Raw genomic sequence first — 19,112 nt, 5'->3', positions numbered from 1 at the left:
GGGGGGTTCCAGCAATCAGAACAGTCTCTGGAGTAACCTGATGCACTCAAGAGGGTTTTGTTAAAGAGGCCTAAATTAGTCTCATTAAAGACAGATTAAAACTGGAGGAGAACATTAATAAAATGATGAAATCCAACTGTAGTGTTAGACACCCATTTTAAATGGATTCTCTTCTGTTCTGTGCTGACTTTACAGCACGTATTGATATAAATTTCCTTAAAATAAGTGTGTGATTCCCTGGGTATCTGCAGTTGTTCTGTGGCTCTGGTTAAAGTTTGAGTAACCAGCCATGCAAGAGCAGGGAAGGGAAAGGAAAGTCTGTTCTTGTCATCAAAACCTTGGTCCTGCTGCTGACCTGAAAACAAGCTTAAGCAGTGAAAGTTTGAAACATTACCGTGTTCCCTCTTCTAAAAAAAACCATTTACTGCCCAAGTTGCCATCAATATTTCTCCATCTCTCAAGCATGATGGCACAACTGCTGATAACCAAGACAGCACATCCCTCAGCTCTTGTGGAACATTCATGTTCCTAATGGACAGTGAGTAAAATTGGTTATTTTAACTGATAGCCTGCCAGATATAACCAGTGTGCAGCTGGGTTCTGCTGGAAAACCCTGAACTTCTGAAGTATTTGTTTTGCTAAGAAAATCTACAAATATTACCTCACCAGTAGCCAGTGCAGAGAGGTTCAAAGACAAAAGATATCCTGACAAATCATTCACCCAAAGCAGTTTCCTGACAAGAAGTCACAAGAAGGAGTTGGAGTTTCTTCCTCTCCGTCCAATTACTCAGCACTAACAGAGGCCTGGCCATTGCTGCTGTCACAGACCTGTGCTGGAGGTTTCTCCCCAGCAGCTTGGGTGCCTTTTCCAGGTTGGCCCTGCAGTTTTCACTGAGCTTTGAGCTTTTGTTAGAGGTGCATGTGTGAGAACTGTCCAAGAACCAAAGCCCAACTGCTTTCTAAAACTCCTTTCACTCACATTCTAAGAGATCAAAATATGCAACTTTTAGATCCTTTGCTTATAGTACATGTAATTTTAATGCTGCCTATTTCTTTTATCTCCTCATCTGGTCTTTTTGGGTTTGTTGGTTTCCAAGCTTTAATGCATAAGGAAGGAAGAGGATACTCCTTGGTTGCTTAGCATTGGGAAGATGAAAAGATGCAAACACAACAAGGCAGTAGAGTTCACTCCAGTGGCTTTCTGAAAATGTTCCCACTCATCAGCTGAAATGGAACCCTTTCTTCTGTATCTGTTTGTCTTCAGAGAAAAGAACAGAACAAAACAATTCCCTCATAAAGTATTTGTGGATTTCCTTTAGAACCATCCCCCTGCTGTTATATGGAAATGCCAATACAGTGTATGGGAGTGGGAGATCCTGGGAAAGGCTCAGTTGTTGGAACTGGTAAAGGACATGGTGTTTTTACTTCAGCCTGCCTATAAATTGCATTTTTAAATTCAAATTATTAATTGCTTCCAGGTAAATGATATTTAGACTGTTTTGTGCTGGTTCTGACCAGAGAATCTTACTGGACAAGGGGACAAGCTAAAAGATGTAAATCAAAATTGCTGCCTTTGGCAATTTCTGTAAACTCATTGTAATTTAACTACCAAGAGGGCAGGGTTAGGTGGGATATTGGGAAGAAATCCTTCCCTGGCAGGGTGGGCAGGCCTGGCACAGGGTGCCCAGAGCAGCTGGGGCTGCCCCTGGATCCCTGGCAGTGCCCAAGGCCAGGCTGGGCAGGGCTTGGAGCAGCCTGGGATAGTGGGAAGGTGTCCCTGCCATGGCAGGGGTGGCACTGGATGGGCTTTGAGGTCCCTTCCAACCCAAACCATTCCATGGTTCTATAAAATAAAATGTTAAGTGTATAAATTCCTTAGAAATTGAAATAGTCCTTTGAGTATATGTGAGTTTTTTCCCCAGTATTGGAGCCCAAAGTAATTTTTAGCACAGATATTTCACTGCAGAATTCTGTGTGCAGGCTCAGAGTCAAGGAGGAACCAAGGGCCTTGTGTCAGGAGCCAAATATCAACTGAAAAATCAAATAACAGAGAGCAAAAATTAAATGCATTTTATTAAAATGAACATCTGTGGATTACACCCTTACTTTGGAAAAGATAGCAGATTGACCATAAAGTGAAGTGGAATTATGAGTGGTAAAATAAGTACAGCAGGATAAGGGGAATAGTGATAAATCTTCAAGTCAAAACAGTGGGGTCCTTCTGCTTTCTTAATTTAACCCAAAGTCATCATGATCTGTGTAATTTGTTGGGGATTTATTTGAAAACCATCACATCCTGTAAGACCACAAACCCAGCTCCCCACAAAAGCCAATTGTGAATGTAAAGATGGAGTGAGGGCATCTGGACAATCTGTGGACTTGAACTCCCCAAGACCTCCATCTCTGGGCAGGAACTATTTAACCTTGATGTGCAGATTGCTGCAACTGCAGTCCAAAAGCTCTCTTGAAAAGAAAAGCAAAAGCAATGAAATCTCCATTGAAGTCAAAAGGCTTTTCATTTCTGTTGATTTGCTTTGCTTTGCTTGAAAAGGTGTGGCATGGAGCCAGATCTGTGAAGTGATGTAATCTCTGTCAGCCAGCCAGAGTGGGGCTGGGAGGAGAAAACATTGGCAGGGCTCATAAAATAAGGCTGAAATTGAAAAATGCTACGTAAAGCTGCCTTTGTTAGCTCACTTACAGGGTAATTGTGGCACTCCAGTGGGTTCAGCTGCCACAGTGGGGTGTGGAAAGCAGGGGGGGTTTTACTTCTGGGGAAAAGCAGGGATGGGTTTGCATCTCTTCATTTTGACTGTATAAATCAAACCATCCAGTTTTCACATGGAGGTAAAACAAAAGGGAAAAAACCTATTTCCTTCCAGAGGAGGAAGCTGCAAGAGCCCTGGAGCACAGCACAGCCTGACCTGAGCAGCTCCAGGGCTAACATTTCCTTGGTGTGTTCTCCCCTTGCCTTGCAGGGCTGCAGACCACACGTTTAGGGAACCATTTGGAAGACAGAGTGAACAAATTCCTGCGGCGCCAGAACCATCCTGAGGCTGGAGAGGTCTTTGTCAGAGTGGTAGCAAGCTCAGATAAGACAGTAGAAGTTAAACCAGGAATGAAATCCAGGTTAGTCTTGTTCATTATAATGAATGCAATCCTTTTTGTTTATTTTATTTTGAAGTCTCCTTGACGGGGGGTGGGGGGGGGGGCTATTGTAAAATTGTGCCAATTTGCACCTTAATGCCTTTGCACGTTTTTGAAATTGGGCATGTTTAGGATTATGAAAGGTTAAAAAATGTAGAGGAAGTGACTGGTTTTGGGACATCCTTGCTTATAATACTGGGACTTTGTGTCACTCCATCTTGAGAGTGACCACATTTGGGTTACAGAATTCATTTGTTTGGAGCAGTTGCTGAGTTCTGTTCCTTATTCTTCCTTCATTTTGTTGTGTTTTTAGAAACACTTCAGCTTTCAGGAGTAATTTTTAATTTGTTTCATTATAAGTGAAAAGCTTAAAAGCTTTAGTCTGTGAAGTATTTTGGGTTAAATTCATAAAAACTGTGTTTATGTGATATCATACAAATGCATCACATTTTCTGCTCTGTAGCCTATTTAAAGGCTTGTGGTCTCTGAGGGTATTCATGTACTCAGTGCTGGCCTGTTCAGCCCTGTGTTCTATATGGAAACCGTCTCTCCATGAATTTACAGGGACAGGACTCCCTGTTTTACTCCAGCTCTGATCTGACCCCATTTGACTCCTGCCTAAAAATCACAGAATCACAGAATAATGAGGTTGGAAGAGACCTCTAAGATCATCAAGTCCAACCTGTGCCCTCACACCTCAACGAGACCATAGCACCAGGTGCCATGTCCAGTCTTTTTTTAAACACATCCAGAGATGGTGATTCTACCACCTCCCTGGGAAGAGCATCCCAGTAATTTATTATTCTTTCAGTGAAAAATTTCTCCCTAATATCCAACCTGTCCCTTCCCTGACATAGCTGGAGACTGTGTCCTCTGGTTCTGTCAGTGCTGCCCGGTGGCAGAGACCAACCCCACCTGTCTGCAACCTGCCTTCAGGAAGGTGTAGAGAGCAATAAGGTCACCTCTGAGCCTCCTCTTCTCCAGGCTAAACAGCCCCAGCTCCTTCAAACATTCCTCAATGTTCCTAAGGAGTTAAAAATAAGGTTGACAATAATCCCCTCGTTCTGGTAGGACACTGCTTTAATAATTGGTATTTTCTTTGGGTTTTTTTTTCTCCTGCCCAATCCTGCAGATTTGTGGACTCTGGTGAGATGTCAGAATCCTTCCCTTACCGTACCAAAGCTCTGTTTGCGTTTGAGGAGATCGATGGTGTGGATGTTTGTTTCTTTGGGATGCACGTGCAGGAGTACGGCTCGGACTGCCCCCCTCCCAACACCAGGTACCCTCCCTGAGCCCTGGCCAGCCACTGCAGACACTTGGCACATGCATTTCAGTTCTGGGCCACAAATCCATCCTGCTCTAGGACTGCAGATGACTTTGAAGGGAAAGACAAATAACAAAAAATGGAATTCATTAGGATAAATACTTATCCTAATTATCAACTCGCACAACCTCCTACATCCACCAAAATAATAAATCAAAAAAAAATTACAAAATGTACAAAATTATAACAAACAAAAATGTTACATTTTTTGCATTCCACTTTTATTTTTGCCTCTTGATGTATATTCTTGCTGTGTGTGCTTCACTGGCTGCCTTCAGCCAGGTCTCCATGTAGAGCTGGAGCTGTAGTGACACGATTGTCACCTCTGTGCCCTTCCCACAACCTGTAGGAACCAATTGTGCTGCAGTTCAGGTGCTGCTGCCAGGCACCAAAGTCTGGGAAGGGCTAAAGAAATACAGCCCCTCTTTTGCTTTTGAGGACGTTAAGACACTTGAAGATGCATTAAAGCCCCTTCAGCATTTATTTGTCTTTCTGCATGTTCATCTAGTGCAGAAGGCAGCTGTCAGTAGTGTTCAGGCAGTGTTGAGGCAGGCCTGAGTGTGTCCCTCTGTCCCTGCAGGCGTGTGTACATCTCCTACCTGGACAGCATCCACTTCTTCCGGCCGCGCTGCCTGCGCACGGCCGTGTACCACGAGATCCTCATCGGGTACCTGGAGTACGTCAAGAAACTCGGGTGAGTCACAGCTGGCAGGGAAAGGCACCTGGGCCTTCAGGGGATTTGCACTTGGGGTGGTCTCTGTTTCCTTCTCACCTCTCTGAGATGTGTGCAGCAAACGCAGAGAGGGAAACTGGGATTTTGTCACTAAGGTGGTTTTTGTTGTTGGAGTAATGTCACCCTTAGGTTGGGTGTGACACACACACATGATCAGGGTACAAGAAAAAAAAGTTTTTTATTCTGCATGTTCTCCAGTTTATGTACTCTTAACAAAACGTGATCTTAAGTCATTACATCACAATAATTTATTATATTCATTGGTGCAAAGCAATTAGTGTCAATATAATTGGCAAAAGTTTTACAGAAATTTTATAAGGCACATGTACACATCTACTTATGCAAAAATTTCCCTGTATCTTTTCTAATCTGTTTCCCTGCTGATGGCCTTGTCTTCTTCCTTCCTATGGATCACTCAAAAATCATCAATTGTTATTTCTTCTATTAACTCAGCTTTGCTTGCAGGCCAGCTGTCAAGCCCCTCCATACGATTCCTAAACTGACAGCACATCACTCATTTGGTCAGAGGTTCACTTGATCTTTAAGCTTCATTATTATAGTCCTGACCTTATCCCTTGTCAAAATATTGCCTCAGCATCTTTGCTACAAAGAAAAAAATCTTAAAAATTTAAAAACTAAAGCCAGAGGTCTGAATTTATAACAAGGTTTGAGTTGGCTTTCTGGTGGGAGTCACAGATGGTGTTTGTTGTGTGTGACACAGGTATGTGACAGGGCACATCTGGGCCTGTCCCCCCAGTGAAGGAGATGATTATATCTTCCATTGCCACCCACCTGACCAGAAAATACCCAAACCCAAACGTTTGCAAGAATGGTATAAGAAGATGCTGGACAAGGCATTTGCTGAGAGAATCATTCATGACTACAAGGTTTGTTACTGTTTAATTTCTGATTCAATTTTTATAATCTTTTCATTTGAAGGGAGCTATTGTTGTTTCATAACACCTGAAAAGTGGAGCAATGTTGTACAAGGGGTTTATTCTCAACCAGTGTCTTCATTTTCTTAGATTTTCTTGAGGTTTTGCCTTTCAGGCTGAAAATTCCTTAGGTTTGGTGTCTGCATGAAGGGAAATCTGCAAGAACCTGCCTTTGTGTATTTTTCTTTCACTGCATTTTCTAGGCAAGGAAATATGGAGCTTGTCAAGGTTTTTGGAAGCTGTTTCTTTCTGGTGATTCTGGAGGAGCAGGTGAAATGCTGGACCCCACTAGTGTGAAATAAAGGAGCTCCTTATGACAAGAATGATTTTCATAACTGCAGAATATCACACATGTACCCAAGGAAATAAGTAGAAGGTGGCAAAGGGAGCATTTACCACTCCTTTCATGCTAAAATGTACAAGAATTCCTTAATGGTAGTGACAGTGCTGGAAAAAAATTGATGTTTTGATGGCAAGTGACAGTACCTGAATGTGTGGAGTAGGAACAGCCTCTAACAAGTCTTGTTAGAGCTGGGAAATCTGGGCCTCCTGATAAGGGGCTTTGAAAGCAGGGAGGGGTCAGTTGCATTTTCCAGGGGTCTCTTGGTATCTGCCATCGTGTCAGGAGCATGAACTGATGGCATGATGGGGTCAGGAAAGCCTCAGCACTGATCCTCAGGTGGAGCAGGGAGTGGGGCTGTGCCAGGGCTGCCAGGCTGGCTCTGGAGCTGCCCCAGGAAAGGAGCCCTGGCAGGGGCAGCTCTGGGCTGTGGGTGCTGCTCAGTGCAGCTCTGGGCTGTGTCTCTGGTTCTCCCCTCTCTCTCCTAAGTGATCTTCATTTATTTATTCCTGCTCTGGTGTGATGTGCTCAACAGGACATCTTCAAACAAGCAACTGAGGACAGGCTGACCAGTGCCAAGGAGCTGCCTTACTTTGAAGGTGATTTCTGGCCTAATGTGCTGGAAGAAAGCATCAAGGAGCTGGAGCAGGAGGAGGAGGAGAGGAAGAAGGAAGAGAGCACTGCAGCTAGTGAAACAACAGAGGTGGGTTAGCTTTATGTGCCATATTGTCCCTTAGCTCACAAAGCTGGTCATTAATGCTTTAATATAGAGAGGTCACACCAGATAAACTAGAAAATATCATTTACAGCAGACATTAAATCAGGGGTCCCTTTAACTGCATTTCTGTTTTTCTTCTTGGATAACAAATCTACTGATGGCTTGGTTGGGTTTTTTTAACAGACTCAGGAGTCACTTATGTCAGTTCAGCATCTCTCTTCTCAGAGAAATGTGTTAAGCTGCTTTTGCCACGCTGCATTTGCTTGCAGTCATTTGGCTGAGCTTCTGGTTCACACCTTTGAAAAGCACCTCCAGCATTTGCATTTTGAAAGGTGCTGGATTTTTCAAAGCTGAATGAAACGTGGCTGTTATTTAAGCACAGGTACTTGTAGTCATTTGCAACAGCAAAGGGCTGAAATTTGAAAGTGTTTATTGCAGGCTTTGCGTTGGTGGGAAAAGTTGATCCTGATGGTGCTGTTCCTTCACCAGCATCCTCTCTTTGTCTATAAAAACCAACCAAGCCAAAAAAAAAACCCACAAAAAAACAACAACCAAGTTTTTCAGAGCCCTGGACAGAATGTCATCATTCATTTTTATTTCCAACTTGATTTTATCTGCAACCAAATGGTCTCAGCACTTTTATACTGTCCCTTTCACTTGAGACTTGCAGCAAGATGTTTTGAAAATAAATGTTGTAGGAAAATCTGAAGTCTAATAGACCAAAAGCTTTACCTTTTTATACCAAAAGCTTTGCCAAGCTTTTCCCCTTGAAGCTTAGATGCTGTGACTGTTTGCCTTCAGTCTGTGTTACATGGGTTTGATGTGGAGGATTGCACCTCAATCCATCAATTTTGTGATGTCAGAAAGTTCCTTCTGTTAAACCTTAGCAGCTCTTTCAAAGTTAATACAGCTTGTGGCTGTGTTTTAATGGAACCACACAGTTAACAGCTTTCACTTGGTTCCTTCTGAATGTGACTTTGGATATTGAGATAGTTCAGCAAGCACTGCTGTATAAAAGGAAGTGGAATGCAAGGCTTGGAATTATGCAGCAGCTCTCTCTTCTAACAGGATCACTTGCAGTAAATCAGGAAGAACAGTGGTGTGAGGATTTACTCTGCATCTAGGAGGGGGGTAAAAGGTGTTTGAAAAAGCCCAGAACAATTCACTGGGAGCTCAGACAAGTTGTGACCTAAAATGAGATGGTGCAGCCTTGGTGGGGAACATCCCTGTGCTCCCCTTAGTGCCTGGGGCAGCAGCAGGGGACACAACCTGCACCCAGGCTGCTGAGGTGTCACCCAGCCATGGCACACTGGGGTCTTTGCCTCTTGACTCAGGAAAAGGAGCAAGTTTAAAACTATGAGAACTTCCCCCATGCAGAACCTAAACTGGGTCACTTCATGGAGGAAACTGCCCAGCACTGGGGATCTCCATGGGTACAAGCACCACATGGATCTTGGTGCTGAAATGGCACAGAATCTCTCTTACATTCTTTGTCCTAAATTTTGTGTGTGTAAGGAGAAAGCTTCCTGCAAGTGAACATGTGCTGCAGGTGTCAGTGAAAGGGAGAGCAAAGAGCTGGGAAATATTCAGAGTTCTTGGCAGAGGTTCTGAAGGGGTGAGGCTCCCCCAGGAACCGTCCATCAGCATCTCTGGCTGGTCTGGCTGGATGTCAGAATGAAATGGTACAAACACAACCCTACAACTTCTTAAAACAGCTTGGAATACTTTGTACAGCTTGCCAAATATAAACTTGCTAAAGGTGGAGTAGAAAGAAAACTTAGACTTGGCTTGTTTGATAAGTTTTTGTTCTTCCTTTTGGTGTTTAAATTTTCTCAGTTGGGGCTTTAGGATGTGGAGGCAAAGGAGGGCAGGCTCCAGTTCCATCAGTGGGAGGAAACTTGGGGGCAGTCAAGGTGGGAACATAAAACAGATCACTTCTGAATCCCTTAGAGTCACTTAGAGCTCTGTCTGGTATCCCATAAAAGAGTCTCATTTTCATTTCCAAACAGGTTTGGTCAGAAAATCCACAAAATGAGTTAGAGAGAACCCAGGAGTGGACAGGGAATTCCTGTCCAAGCCTAATTAATGGAGTGGAAGGATGGCAGCAGTCTATAAATAGAATTGCTTTCTGCAGTTGGAATATTTTTGTTTTCCTGGAATAAATATGCCTGTGGACAAACCCTGTGTTTGCTTGTACATACTGTTCATGGCACTTGTGTGTGTATGTGTGTATATTTATATTTATATATATATCCAAGATTATTTTTAATTTTATGATGACCAACATTCTAGAAGTTGGAGAGGGGTTTTTCCTGAGCCCTCCCTGCTGAGGGCTTGGAGTTTGATTTTTTAAGGACATGAGAACTCTAAAAGTTATTTCTGTTTTCCCAGGTCATCTAAATAGCATCATCTGCTATTTTCACTCTCTTTGCTTCCATCTAACATTCAGTGTATGGCCACTGTGCTCTGTGTTGTAACTTGGACACAAGTGGAGGTTTTAGGGAATATTTTTTGGGGAGCTGCACATGCAGCTGGAAGTCTGCAGGATGGAGAATAATGTGTTTTGTTGGTTTCAATTCAAATCCTGCATGTTCTTATCTGTGTCCTAGCCCTAAATCTGTTCAGTAAAAACAAGCATTAAATCAGAGCTCAAGCAGGTATGTGACACACCAAATGCACAGTAAAGCACAGTACTGCACTCCTGGAATTTTAAGTCCATATTATTTGTGTAATTTTATTGTCAGCTGCAAGATTTAAAGCAGTGGAAGCTGAAGTATGATGTTGGAGAAGGAAAAATAATCAGTGTAAAATGGGAATTTTTTAATGTATACATACTTTGAAAGTTTATTTTTAAACAGTGTTTGGATTTGTTTGCCTGCCAGTTTGGCTTTTGATTTTTCCTGGAAGATAGGATATATTTAACACAGGAGGGCTGATTTACAGGCATTGGAACAAAGTTCTATTCCTGACAGCAGAAGTGTGTCACTGTGAGCCCAGTGAATGGAGAGAGCTCTCCAAAGTGTAACATCTTTCCCGTGCCTTTATTGCAGGGGAGCCAGGGCGACAGCAAGAACGCCAAGAAAAAGAACAACAAAAAAACCAACAAGAATAAGAGCAGCATCAGCAGAGCTAACAAGAAGAAGCCCAGCATGCCAAACGTGTCCAATGACCTGTCTCAGAAGCTCTATGCCACCATGGAGAAGCATAAAGAGGTACTGTGGGAATGTGCTGTAAAAAGAGAAGGGTTTATTCCTGTAAATGCAGACATGGTGATATTCAGAACTGAAAAATCAGGAGGAATAAACCCTGTGCTTGGGCTAGGAATGTTTCTGTTGCATAACAACATATTGGAAGAGATTAGCCTAAACTAAGTTAATTAAATAAGGTTCTCACTGACCTCTTTGCCTTTTGTTTCCTCCCCATTTACCCACAGGTGTTTTTTGTGATCCATTTACACGCGGGGCCCGTGATTAACACCCTTGCACCCCATCGTGGACCCTGACCCTCTGCTGAGCTGTGACCTGATGGACGGGCGCGACGCCTTCCTCACGCTGGCCCGGGACAAGCACTGGGAGTTCTCCTCCCTGCGCCGCTCCAAGTGGTCCACGCTGTGCATGCTGGTGGAGCTGCACACGCAGGGCCAGGACCGCTTCGTCTACACCTGCAACGAGTGCAAGCACCACGTGGAGACCAGGTGGCACTGCACGGTCTGCGAGGTACGTGTGGGCACGGGGGGCACTGCACTGTGTGCCCTGAGGGATGGTGGCATTGCACTATGAGGGGATAGTGACATTGCACTGTCCCTGAGGGATGGTGGCATTGCACTGTCTGTGACATATGTGTGGGGCACCTCAGAACTCGGCCCTCTCTTGTCCTACAGCTGAGTTTGATGGGTTTTTTTGGATATTGCCCAAAGTTCCTCCAAATAAGCTCATCCTTGTAAAATGCAGCTAAGACTTAAGGGGAGGTGACTGCCAGGTGGGTGCCTCTTCTTGTAGAAAAAGTGACTTTAGTTGCTCGACATGGAAAACACCAGTGCTCTGGAACAGCTCCTGCTGTGTTGTTTATTCTGCTACTGCTCCTCTGCATAGACAGGTTTTAAACTTAATTTTAAAGAATTATGAATTTTAGAATGGTTTAGGTTGGAAGGGATCTCAAAGATCATCTTGTTCCACCCCTCTGCCATGAGCAGGGACACCTTCCACTTCCAGACTGCTCAAATTTTAGGACCTGTGTTAGTGAGAAGTTATCCACGGGCTGTACTGGTGTGCTTGAGGCTTCTTGGAGGACTTGTGTTCATTTCTGGCTGTAGCTGAACAAAAGAAGTTTGAATAAGTGCAGCCTCGTTTTTACACCGCAAGTTATTGCCAGGTTTGAGGGGGAAGAATTTTAATTAATCCCTCTGAGGAAAGCACTGAGCAGAGCTTCTTGAGGCGAGGCTGCAGGACATGGATTGGACACACACAGGGAATAGGTGGTGGAAGGAGGCAGGGCCTTTAGGCTGCCTCTGGGTACCTCTGGGTAAGGGAGTGCCCTTCCTCCTGCCAAAAAAGGGACAGGGCAGCAAAAATGTGGGGGTTTTCAGGTAAGTGTCTGTCTTTGCTTGAAACTTGCTCTTGTTTAGAGATGTTTTAAAATACATTCTTAAGGGTAGTAATTATTAGTCAGTAATTACACTAAGGATAAATGGAGGGCCAGACCCTACTTTTTAGGAGTGACTATAGATTTATCTTACTACTTGGAGGTGTTGGCACCCACAGAAAAATAAACAGTTAATGTCATTGAAAGGGGAAAACTGGAAAAAAAAAATTCTGCAAGACTTTTCCACGTAACAAAATGACACAATGATAGCTCCAATTGCATTGTTAGCTGTGCAGAGCTGTGATTGCAGGCTGCCTTTGCTGAGGCTGCTGCCCTCCCTGCCCCAAAGCCCTCTCCCACTGCCTGGACAGGCTGTGCAGCCCCTTCCCTGGCTGGATACTGGTGTGAAGTGGCAGCTGTTGACAGTGTGTGACTGTCGTCCTGCTTGTGCCCTGCGTGGTTGTACCCACGAGCACCCAGCGTGTGCCTGCACAGGGGGCTGGTGCTGCTCTCTGCCCGTCTGGTTCGTGCCCTGTCAGCCCCTGAGCTCTGGGTTTTCTTTTCTTGCAGGACTACGACCTCTGCATCAACTGCTACAACACTAAGAGCCATGACCACAAGATGGTTAAGTGGGGCCTGGGTCTGGACGATGAGAGCAACAACCAAGGAGAGCAGCAGTCCAAGAGCCCGCAGGAGTCCCGCAGGCTGAGCATCCAGCGCTGCATCCAGTCCCTCGTCCACGCCTGCCAGTGCCGCAACGCAAACTGCTCCCTGCCATCCTGCCAGAAGATGAAACGGGTTGTCCAGCACACCAAGGGCTGCAAGCGCAAGACCAACGGTGGCTGTCCGGTGTGCAAACAGCTCATAGCTCTTTGCTGCTACCACGCCAAACACTGCCAAGAGAACAAATGCCCCGTGCCATTCTGTCTCAATATCAAACACAAGCTCCGACAGCAGCAGATCCAGCACCGCCTGCAGCAGGCTCAGCTCATGCGCAGAAGGATGGCTACCATGAACACCCGAAACGTGCCTCAGCAAAGTTTGCCTTCTCCTACCTCAGCAACGCCTGGTACCCCTACGCAGCAGCCAAGCACGCCGCAGACGCCGCAGCCCGCTCCCCAGCCCCAGCCCTCCCCTGTAAGTATGTCACCGGCCGGCTTTCCCAGCGTGTCCAGAACCCAGCCCCCCACCACCGTCTCGACAGGAAAACCCACGAACCCGGTGTCCGCGCCGCCGCCCCCGGCTCAGCCGCCACCGGCCGCCGTGGAAGCGGCTCGGCAGATCGAGAGAGAGGCCGCCCAGCAGCAGCAGCAGCAGCTCTACAGGGTCAACAACATGAACAATGGTTTGCCTCCCGGCCGCCCGGGACTCGTGAACCCCACGGTGGGCTCGGTGAACCAGATGCCGCAAGTCAGCATGAATGTACCCCGGCCCAACCCCGTGAGCGGCCCCGTGATGTCCAACATGCAGCCCGGGCAGTGGCAGTCGGCGCCGATGCCGCAGCAGCAGCCGATGCAGCCGGGAATGGCCCGAGCGGTGATGCCGATGGCGACGCCGCAAGCCGTGGCCGGGCCCAGGATGCCGGGCGTGCAGCAGCCGCCGCGCAGCATCACCCCCAATGCACTTCAGGACTTGCTGAGGACCTTGAAATCGCCGAGTTCTCCGCAGCAGCAGCAGCAGGTTCTTAATATCCTTAAATCCAACCCTCAGCTTATGGCAGCTTTTATAAAACAAAGAACGGCCAAATACGTGGCGAACCAGCCCGGGATGCAGCCGCAAGCAGGGATCCAGCCCCAGCCCGGGATGCAGCAGCCGCAGACCGGCATGCAACAGCCGGGCATGCACGCGCAGGCGGGACTGCAGAACATGAACGCGATGCAAGCCGGAGTGCAGAGACCGAGCGTCCCCCCGCAGCAGCAAGGGATCGGAGCTATGAACCCCCAGGGACAGGCGATCAACATCATGAACCCCAGCCACAACCCCAGCATGGCCAACATGAGCCCGCAGTACCGCGAGATCCTGAGGAGGCAGCTACTGCAGCAACAGCAGCAGCAGCAGCAGCAGCAGGGAGGGGCCGGCATGGCAGGAGGGATGGCAGCTCACAACCAGTTCCAGCAGCCCCAGGGCCCGGGAGGTTACCCCCAAGCCATGCAGCAGCAGCGGATGCAGCAGCACCTATCCATACAGGGGAGTTCCATGGGACAGATGGCTCAGATGGGACAGCTGAACCAGATGGGCCAGCCCGGCCTGGGGGCGGACGGCGCTCCCAACATCCAGCAGGCCCTGCAGCAGCGCATCCTGCAGCAGCAGCAGATGAAGCAGCAGATAGGGTCCCCCGGGCAGCCCAACCCCATGAGCCCACAGCAGCACATGCTCTCAGGACAAGCGCAGGCGTCTCATCTCCCTGGCCAGCAGATCACCACCTCCCTCAGCAACCAGGTGCGGTCCCCAGCGCCCGTTCAGTCTCCCCGTCCCCAGTCCCAGCCACCACATTCCAGCCCGTCACCCAGGATACAGCCCCAACCGTCACCGCACCACGTGTCTCCCCAGACTGGTTCCCCCCACCCAGGACTCGCAGTCACTATGGCTAGCTCCATGGATCAGGGACACTTGGGCAACCCAGAACAGAGTGCAATGCTTCCCCAACTAAACACCCCCAACCGCAGTGCGTTGTCTAACGAATTGTCTCTGGTCGGTGACACCACCGGGGACACATTAGAGAAATTTGTGGAGGGTTTGTAGCATTATGGGAGCATCACTTTTGTTTCTTCTTTCCTTTCGTGTTCTTGGATATTTTGTACTGAAAAATTCAGACATCTGGGTTGTTTTGAATCCTAGATGGAACTGCTGCTTCCTACAGATGGAAGAATTAATTGCTGTTTAAAAATAAAAAGAAAAAAAAAACAATACAAAGAATATATTTTTTTGTTAAAGCCAGGCGGTTAAAATATCTGGTCTCTTTTGTGGGTTTTTTTGGTTTTTATTTTTTTGTTGCTGTTGACTCATACCTTTTTTTTAACGGGGAAAACAAGTTCATTATATTCATATTTTTTATTTGTATTTTCAAGACTTTAAACATTTGAGTTTAAAAGAAGAAAAAAAAAATAATATTCAGAAACTGTTTCCTGAAATAATGCAACATTATAGCGTATCCCGGTAACTTTGACACATGGCGGGAAGATTTTTGTTTTCTATAGTGAACTCTGCAGGCGTTTGAAGTATTACCCCTGGGAAGATAGGAATTGACTCTTGCACACATTGGCCAACGCCAAAATCCTTGTCTTGCAGATGTAGAAATTGTTGCTTTGTTTCTCTGATAAAACTGGTCTTAGATGAAAATAGGGATGATCACTCTTAGGCCGTGCTGATCTGGATAGAGAAGAAACATTCTTTTCTTTCTTTCTTCTGTGTGAAACTTGAAACGAGGAAAGCAATTCTAGTGTAAATCATGCAAGCGCTATAATTACTATAAATAAGAAAATCCAAGAAGATTCAATCACTGTATAGAATGGTAAAAAGAAAAAAAACTCATTTCTTACTTATAATATCATATTGTTAAATAAACTGTGTGCAACAGACAAAAAGGGTGGTCCTTCTTGAATCCATGTACATGGTATTAACACTTAGTGTTTGGGTTTTTTGTTATGAAAATGCTGTTTTCAACATTGTATTTGGACTATGCATGTCTTTTTTCCATTGTATATAAAGTATTGCTTAAAATTGATATAAATTACTGAAGTTTTTAACATGTATTCTGTTCTTTAAAATCCATGTAAGAATGTTTAAGGTTTTTATTTATTTATATATTTTTTTCGATCATGTTCTTTGTAAGACATAGCTATGACGATTCACTCATGACCCGGAGCAGCCAGAGGCAGCGGTAGGAGAGGCAGATCCATGGATATTGTAGCTAGCATGTCTGTTTGACAGCACCCTTAGCCACTGTTTCCTTTAGGGGAGGGACAGGAGAGGGGAATGGTTCCCAGACACCGACTCTTCGCAGGTGTTCATCCATAAGGGTTAACTGGAATAAATTATTAATAGCTGTTGCTTTTTAAAAACTGCATTAATTTAGAGAAGGATCACCAATGAAAGGAAAATAGAGAGTATTGAGTTAATTCTAGGCTAATTTATTTAGTCTACAGTAAAATATGAACCTATTGACTTTAACACTATTTTTCTGCTGTTAACTCTGAGTCTAGATTTGAGGGTTTTCTGTGGAATAAAAAATAACAAATCATGTACATGTTCCCTTTAATATCCTGTCACCATGCCCTCACGTCCCTGGGATACTCACTCCTCCTCCCCTCAGTGAGTTGCTTTCTCGGAGTTAAAAAAGTCCAGGGAAGATTTCCCAGCGTAGGTGTGAGCTCAAACCAGGAGGAGCCTGGAGCGCCGTCCCTCAGAGCCCGGTGTCTCCCGGCTCCGTGTGAGCCTGTCCTGGGAGCACCGGGCACACGAGGCTTTTCACAGCCCGTTAGCGCTTCCTCCAGCCTTAACGTTTTTATCGGGACACTGGTGGGGGAAAACGGGGGGAAAAGAGCAAATCTTTATCCCAGTTTTTGTCCCCGTGCGCTGCAGCACCGCTTCATCCTTTTTAACTGGAGAGGGTCTCTGCTTCAACTTTTACTTGCAAACTTTTAACTCTTGTACCTTTTTCACGACCATTGGATTCATCTGCCCACACAATTGTCTTCAGCAATTCAAGATGTCAAAATTTGGGGCTGGGGTGAGGTTAGTGAACACTAAACCCAAAGCTTGTCCAAAAGAAATTGCTGTAAAAAAACCAAACAGAAAAAAAAAAGATGGAAAGCCCTGATGCTGTGTCTCATGCTGTGTACTTAAAAGAGGAAAAACACTATATTTGTGATCAAAAAGAGGAAACTTGAAATGTGCTGGTGTTTCTAATAAAAGCTGGTAAAACTGCTTGGATTGAAGGATGGTTCCACTTGGCTGGTGGCCGTGAGGATCAGCGGAGCCTGACGCCCCAGGTTGAGATCACTGCGCTCAATCTCACTAATTCCTCTAAGCAGCCTCCATTTAAAGGCAGCGGCACCAATTCCGGATTTGGATAAGCTGAGTCCTCTTTGGAGCACAGAGCTGCTGTGGCCCAGGCTGCAGCTCACTTGGGTGCCCAGGCCCGGGGAAGAGTGGAAAAAACAACGCATGGGAAGCAAATACTGGAGTAAGTTTTCAGTACAAGCTGAAGTGTGGTGAGGTCACAGCGCCAAGTGATCGATGTAGATCCGATACCCAGGTGTGTTAGGTAAGAGCAGATGGTTCACCAGGAAAAGAAGGGGAATGCAGAGCTGAAATCAAACCTGAGGAGGGGCTGGGGGTGCAGTCCCTGCAGCCTTGGGGGGCTTCACTCCAGTCTCCTGTGAGTGTTGATATGAATTCAGCACATCTGAAGCCTGGATGGGCATGGCTTTTCCAAGTCCCTGTCTGTTTGATGGGGAGGTAGGGTCAGTAAAGAACAGCATCCTAGAAATGGGAATTGATAAGGTGAGAGTGCACTGGAGCTTGGTGCAGGAGCTTTACCACCGAAGAGGGTGGGTAAGGCCTTCCCCTCACTGAATTCTGGAGTGGAAGAAGTTGCTTAGATCTGAACGTGGAGCTGCAGCCATGGTTCTCTGCTCTCTTCCCGGGCTGCCCACCCTGCTCCGCTCTGCTCTGGTTCCTGGCTGCTGCCGCAGGCTGGGAGCTCTCCCTCCCGCTGCCCGCACAGTTGGGCCTTCCCTCATAGCTCATCCCTCTCCCACGGGGACACAGGTGTGCCCACAGCACTTGTGTGAGGGCTCCCCGCGCCCTCTGCCTCCCGGATGCATTAGAGCAAAGCGGGGAGGAGGAGGAGCCCTCTGGCCAAACAGGCTGGGACGGTGTCCCCTCGGTCACTGTTAAAGGCAAGCAGCAGGTGCTGTCCCTTCTAGCCGGTGGCAGTGGACAGCAGCGAGTGACAGCAGTTCATGGCTTACAGGGAGATCTGGAGGTGCGTCGGGTGCTTCTCCCAAAGCAAATTTCAGCCCTTGGTTCTTCCAGTGCAGGGACGACCGAGCAGCCACCCTGGAGCTGGGGGAGCACCGCAGAGGTTCTTGTGCAGGGCAATCTGTGCTTCCCTGTGCTTCATCCCAGTCGGAATTTAAAATGCAGAACAGGAATTTAAAATGCCAGGGCAGCGATTGAAGCAAGTTGGAGCCAACCCCTGGATAATTGAAATGAGTCTGGACAGAGGGGAGGATCTGTATCAGATCCCCTGCGATCCCTGCAGGAGCACATTCCATGGCCGATGGTGAAAGCGCACCCAGGGTGAGGCAGGAGGAGGATTCAGGTGTTTCACAGCAGGTACAGGAGCTCTGACAGCGCCATGGGGTCAGCGGGAGGTAGCAGTGAGCACAGCGAGAGGACGGAGGCGTTTGCAACCGGCTCAGAAGTCATTTTGGTTTTGGCTGCAGCACAGGGAATCTCGATGAAGGGCTGGAGTTGGTTCCAGGTGGAAGTGCAGCCAGCAGAAGGGTGTCAGAGCGATGCAAAGGCTCGTGCTGGGTTTGTTGCACCTAATCCATAACGCCAAGTGCCCCACAAACCCTGCTCTGTGCTGGTGTCTCTTAGATATGAACCTCCAAAACAACACTCGGCTCGGCGTAGTCCCAAAAGATCAGCTGCAAGCACGAGTGAATTGCACATGGAGCTTTCCAGCGAGCTCCCCCGGGCCTGGGATTACAAAGCTGCCTCTGTTCGGTGGGCACGGTTCCCTCCTGACAGCTCCTCGGTCTGGAAGTGGTTAGTGCTCACTAAAAAAGACCTGCTCCATCTTTTATTTTTGGCTGTGGTGTTCACTGAGGCCAGGCTCTGCTCTCATGCATGTTCCAAATTCGGCTCTCACCAGAGTGGTTCATTTCCTCGCTCACCCACATCCCATCCAAAGTCTTTGTCCAGTCAGTACCTCGGCCCCTTAGATGTCGATGATGTATGCTAAAACAGCCCTGGGAGATGAGGCGTTTGAGAGAAATGGAAAAATGGGATGTAAAGCAATTGGCCCAGAGTTGAGCAGGGTGCCCGGCCAGGGTGTGGCACACAGGAGCTTCCTGAGGGCTGCTCCCAGCCCGGCGCAGCCTCTCCTCGGCCCTCAGCCCCTTCTGCGGGGAAACGGGGAGAGCCACGGTGCCCCGAGCTCTGCAGGCTGCGATCGCCGGGCTCCTGCCGCGGCCCGTCCCGTGGAATGGGCTCCCTGTGAGGGCCGTTCACTGTGAGACACCCCGAGAGGTGTCTTCACAGGGAGAGCAGGGTGCGTTTGTAACCTGTGTCTGCCTGCTTTCCTAGCAAGTTCTCAGAAACAC

At 47.0% G+C, this 19,112-nt stretch overlaps 1 protein-coding gene across 1 annotated transcript in view; it reads left to right on the top strand.

Moving 5' to 3' along the window:
• The window catches only part of CREBBP (CREB binding protein), a 94,658-nt gene extending 80,141 nt beyond the window's left edge, over nt 1-14,517 (top strand). The window contains 9 exon segments of the mRNA XM_030958368.1: nt 2,976-3,126; nt 4,277-4,423; nt 5,049-5,162; nt 5,923-6,088; nt 7,012-7,179; nt 10,245-10,406; nt 10,628-10,678; nt 10,680-10,910; nt 12,346-14,517. Coding sequence (XP_030814228.1) covers nt 2,976-3,126; nt 4,277-4,423; nt 5,049-5,162; nt 5,923-6,088; nt 7,012-7,179; nt 10,245-10,406; nt 10,628-10,678; nt 10,680-10,910; nt 12,346-14,517 — 3,362 coding nt within the window.
• Nucleotides 14,518-19,112: the final 4,595 nt, after the last annotated feature.

The sequence above is a fragment of the Camarhynchus parvulus genome, chromosome 14 (genome assembly GCF_901933205.1).
Source record: "Camarhynchus parvulus chromosome 14, STF_HiC, whole genome shotgun sequence".
NCBI lineage: Eukaryota > Metazoa > Chordata > Aves > Passeriformes > Thraupidae > Camarhynchus > Camarhynchus parvulus.
The sequence above is the reverse complement of the archived record's forward strand: the minus strand, read 5'-3'. Positions and strand labels throughout refer to the sequence as shown.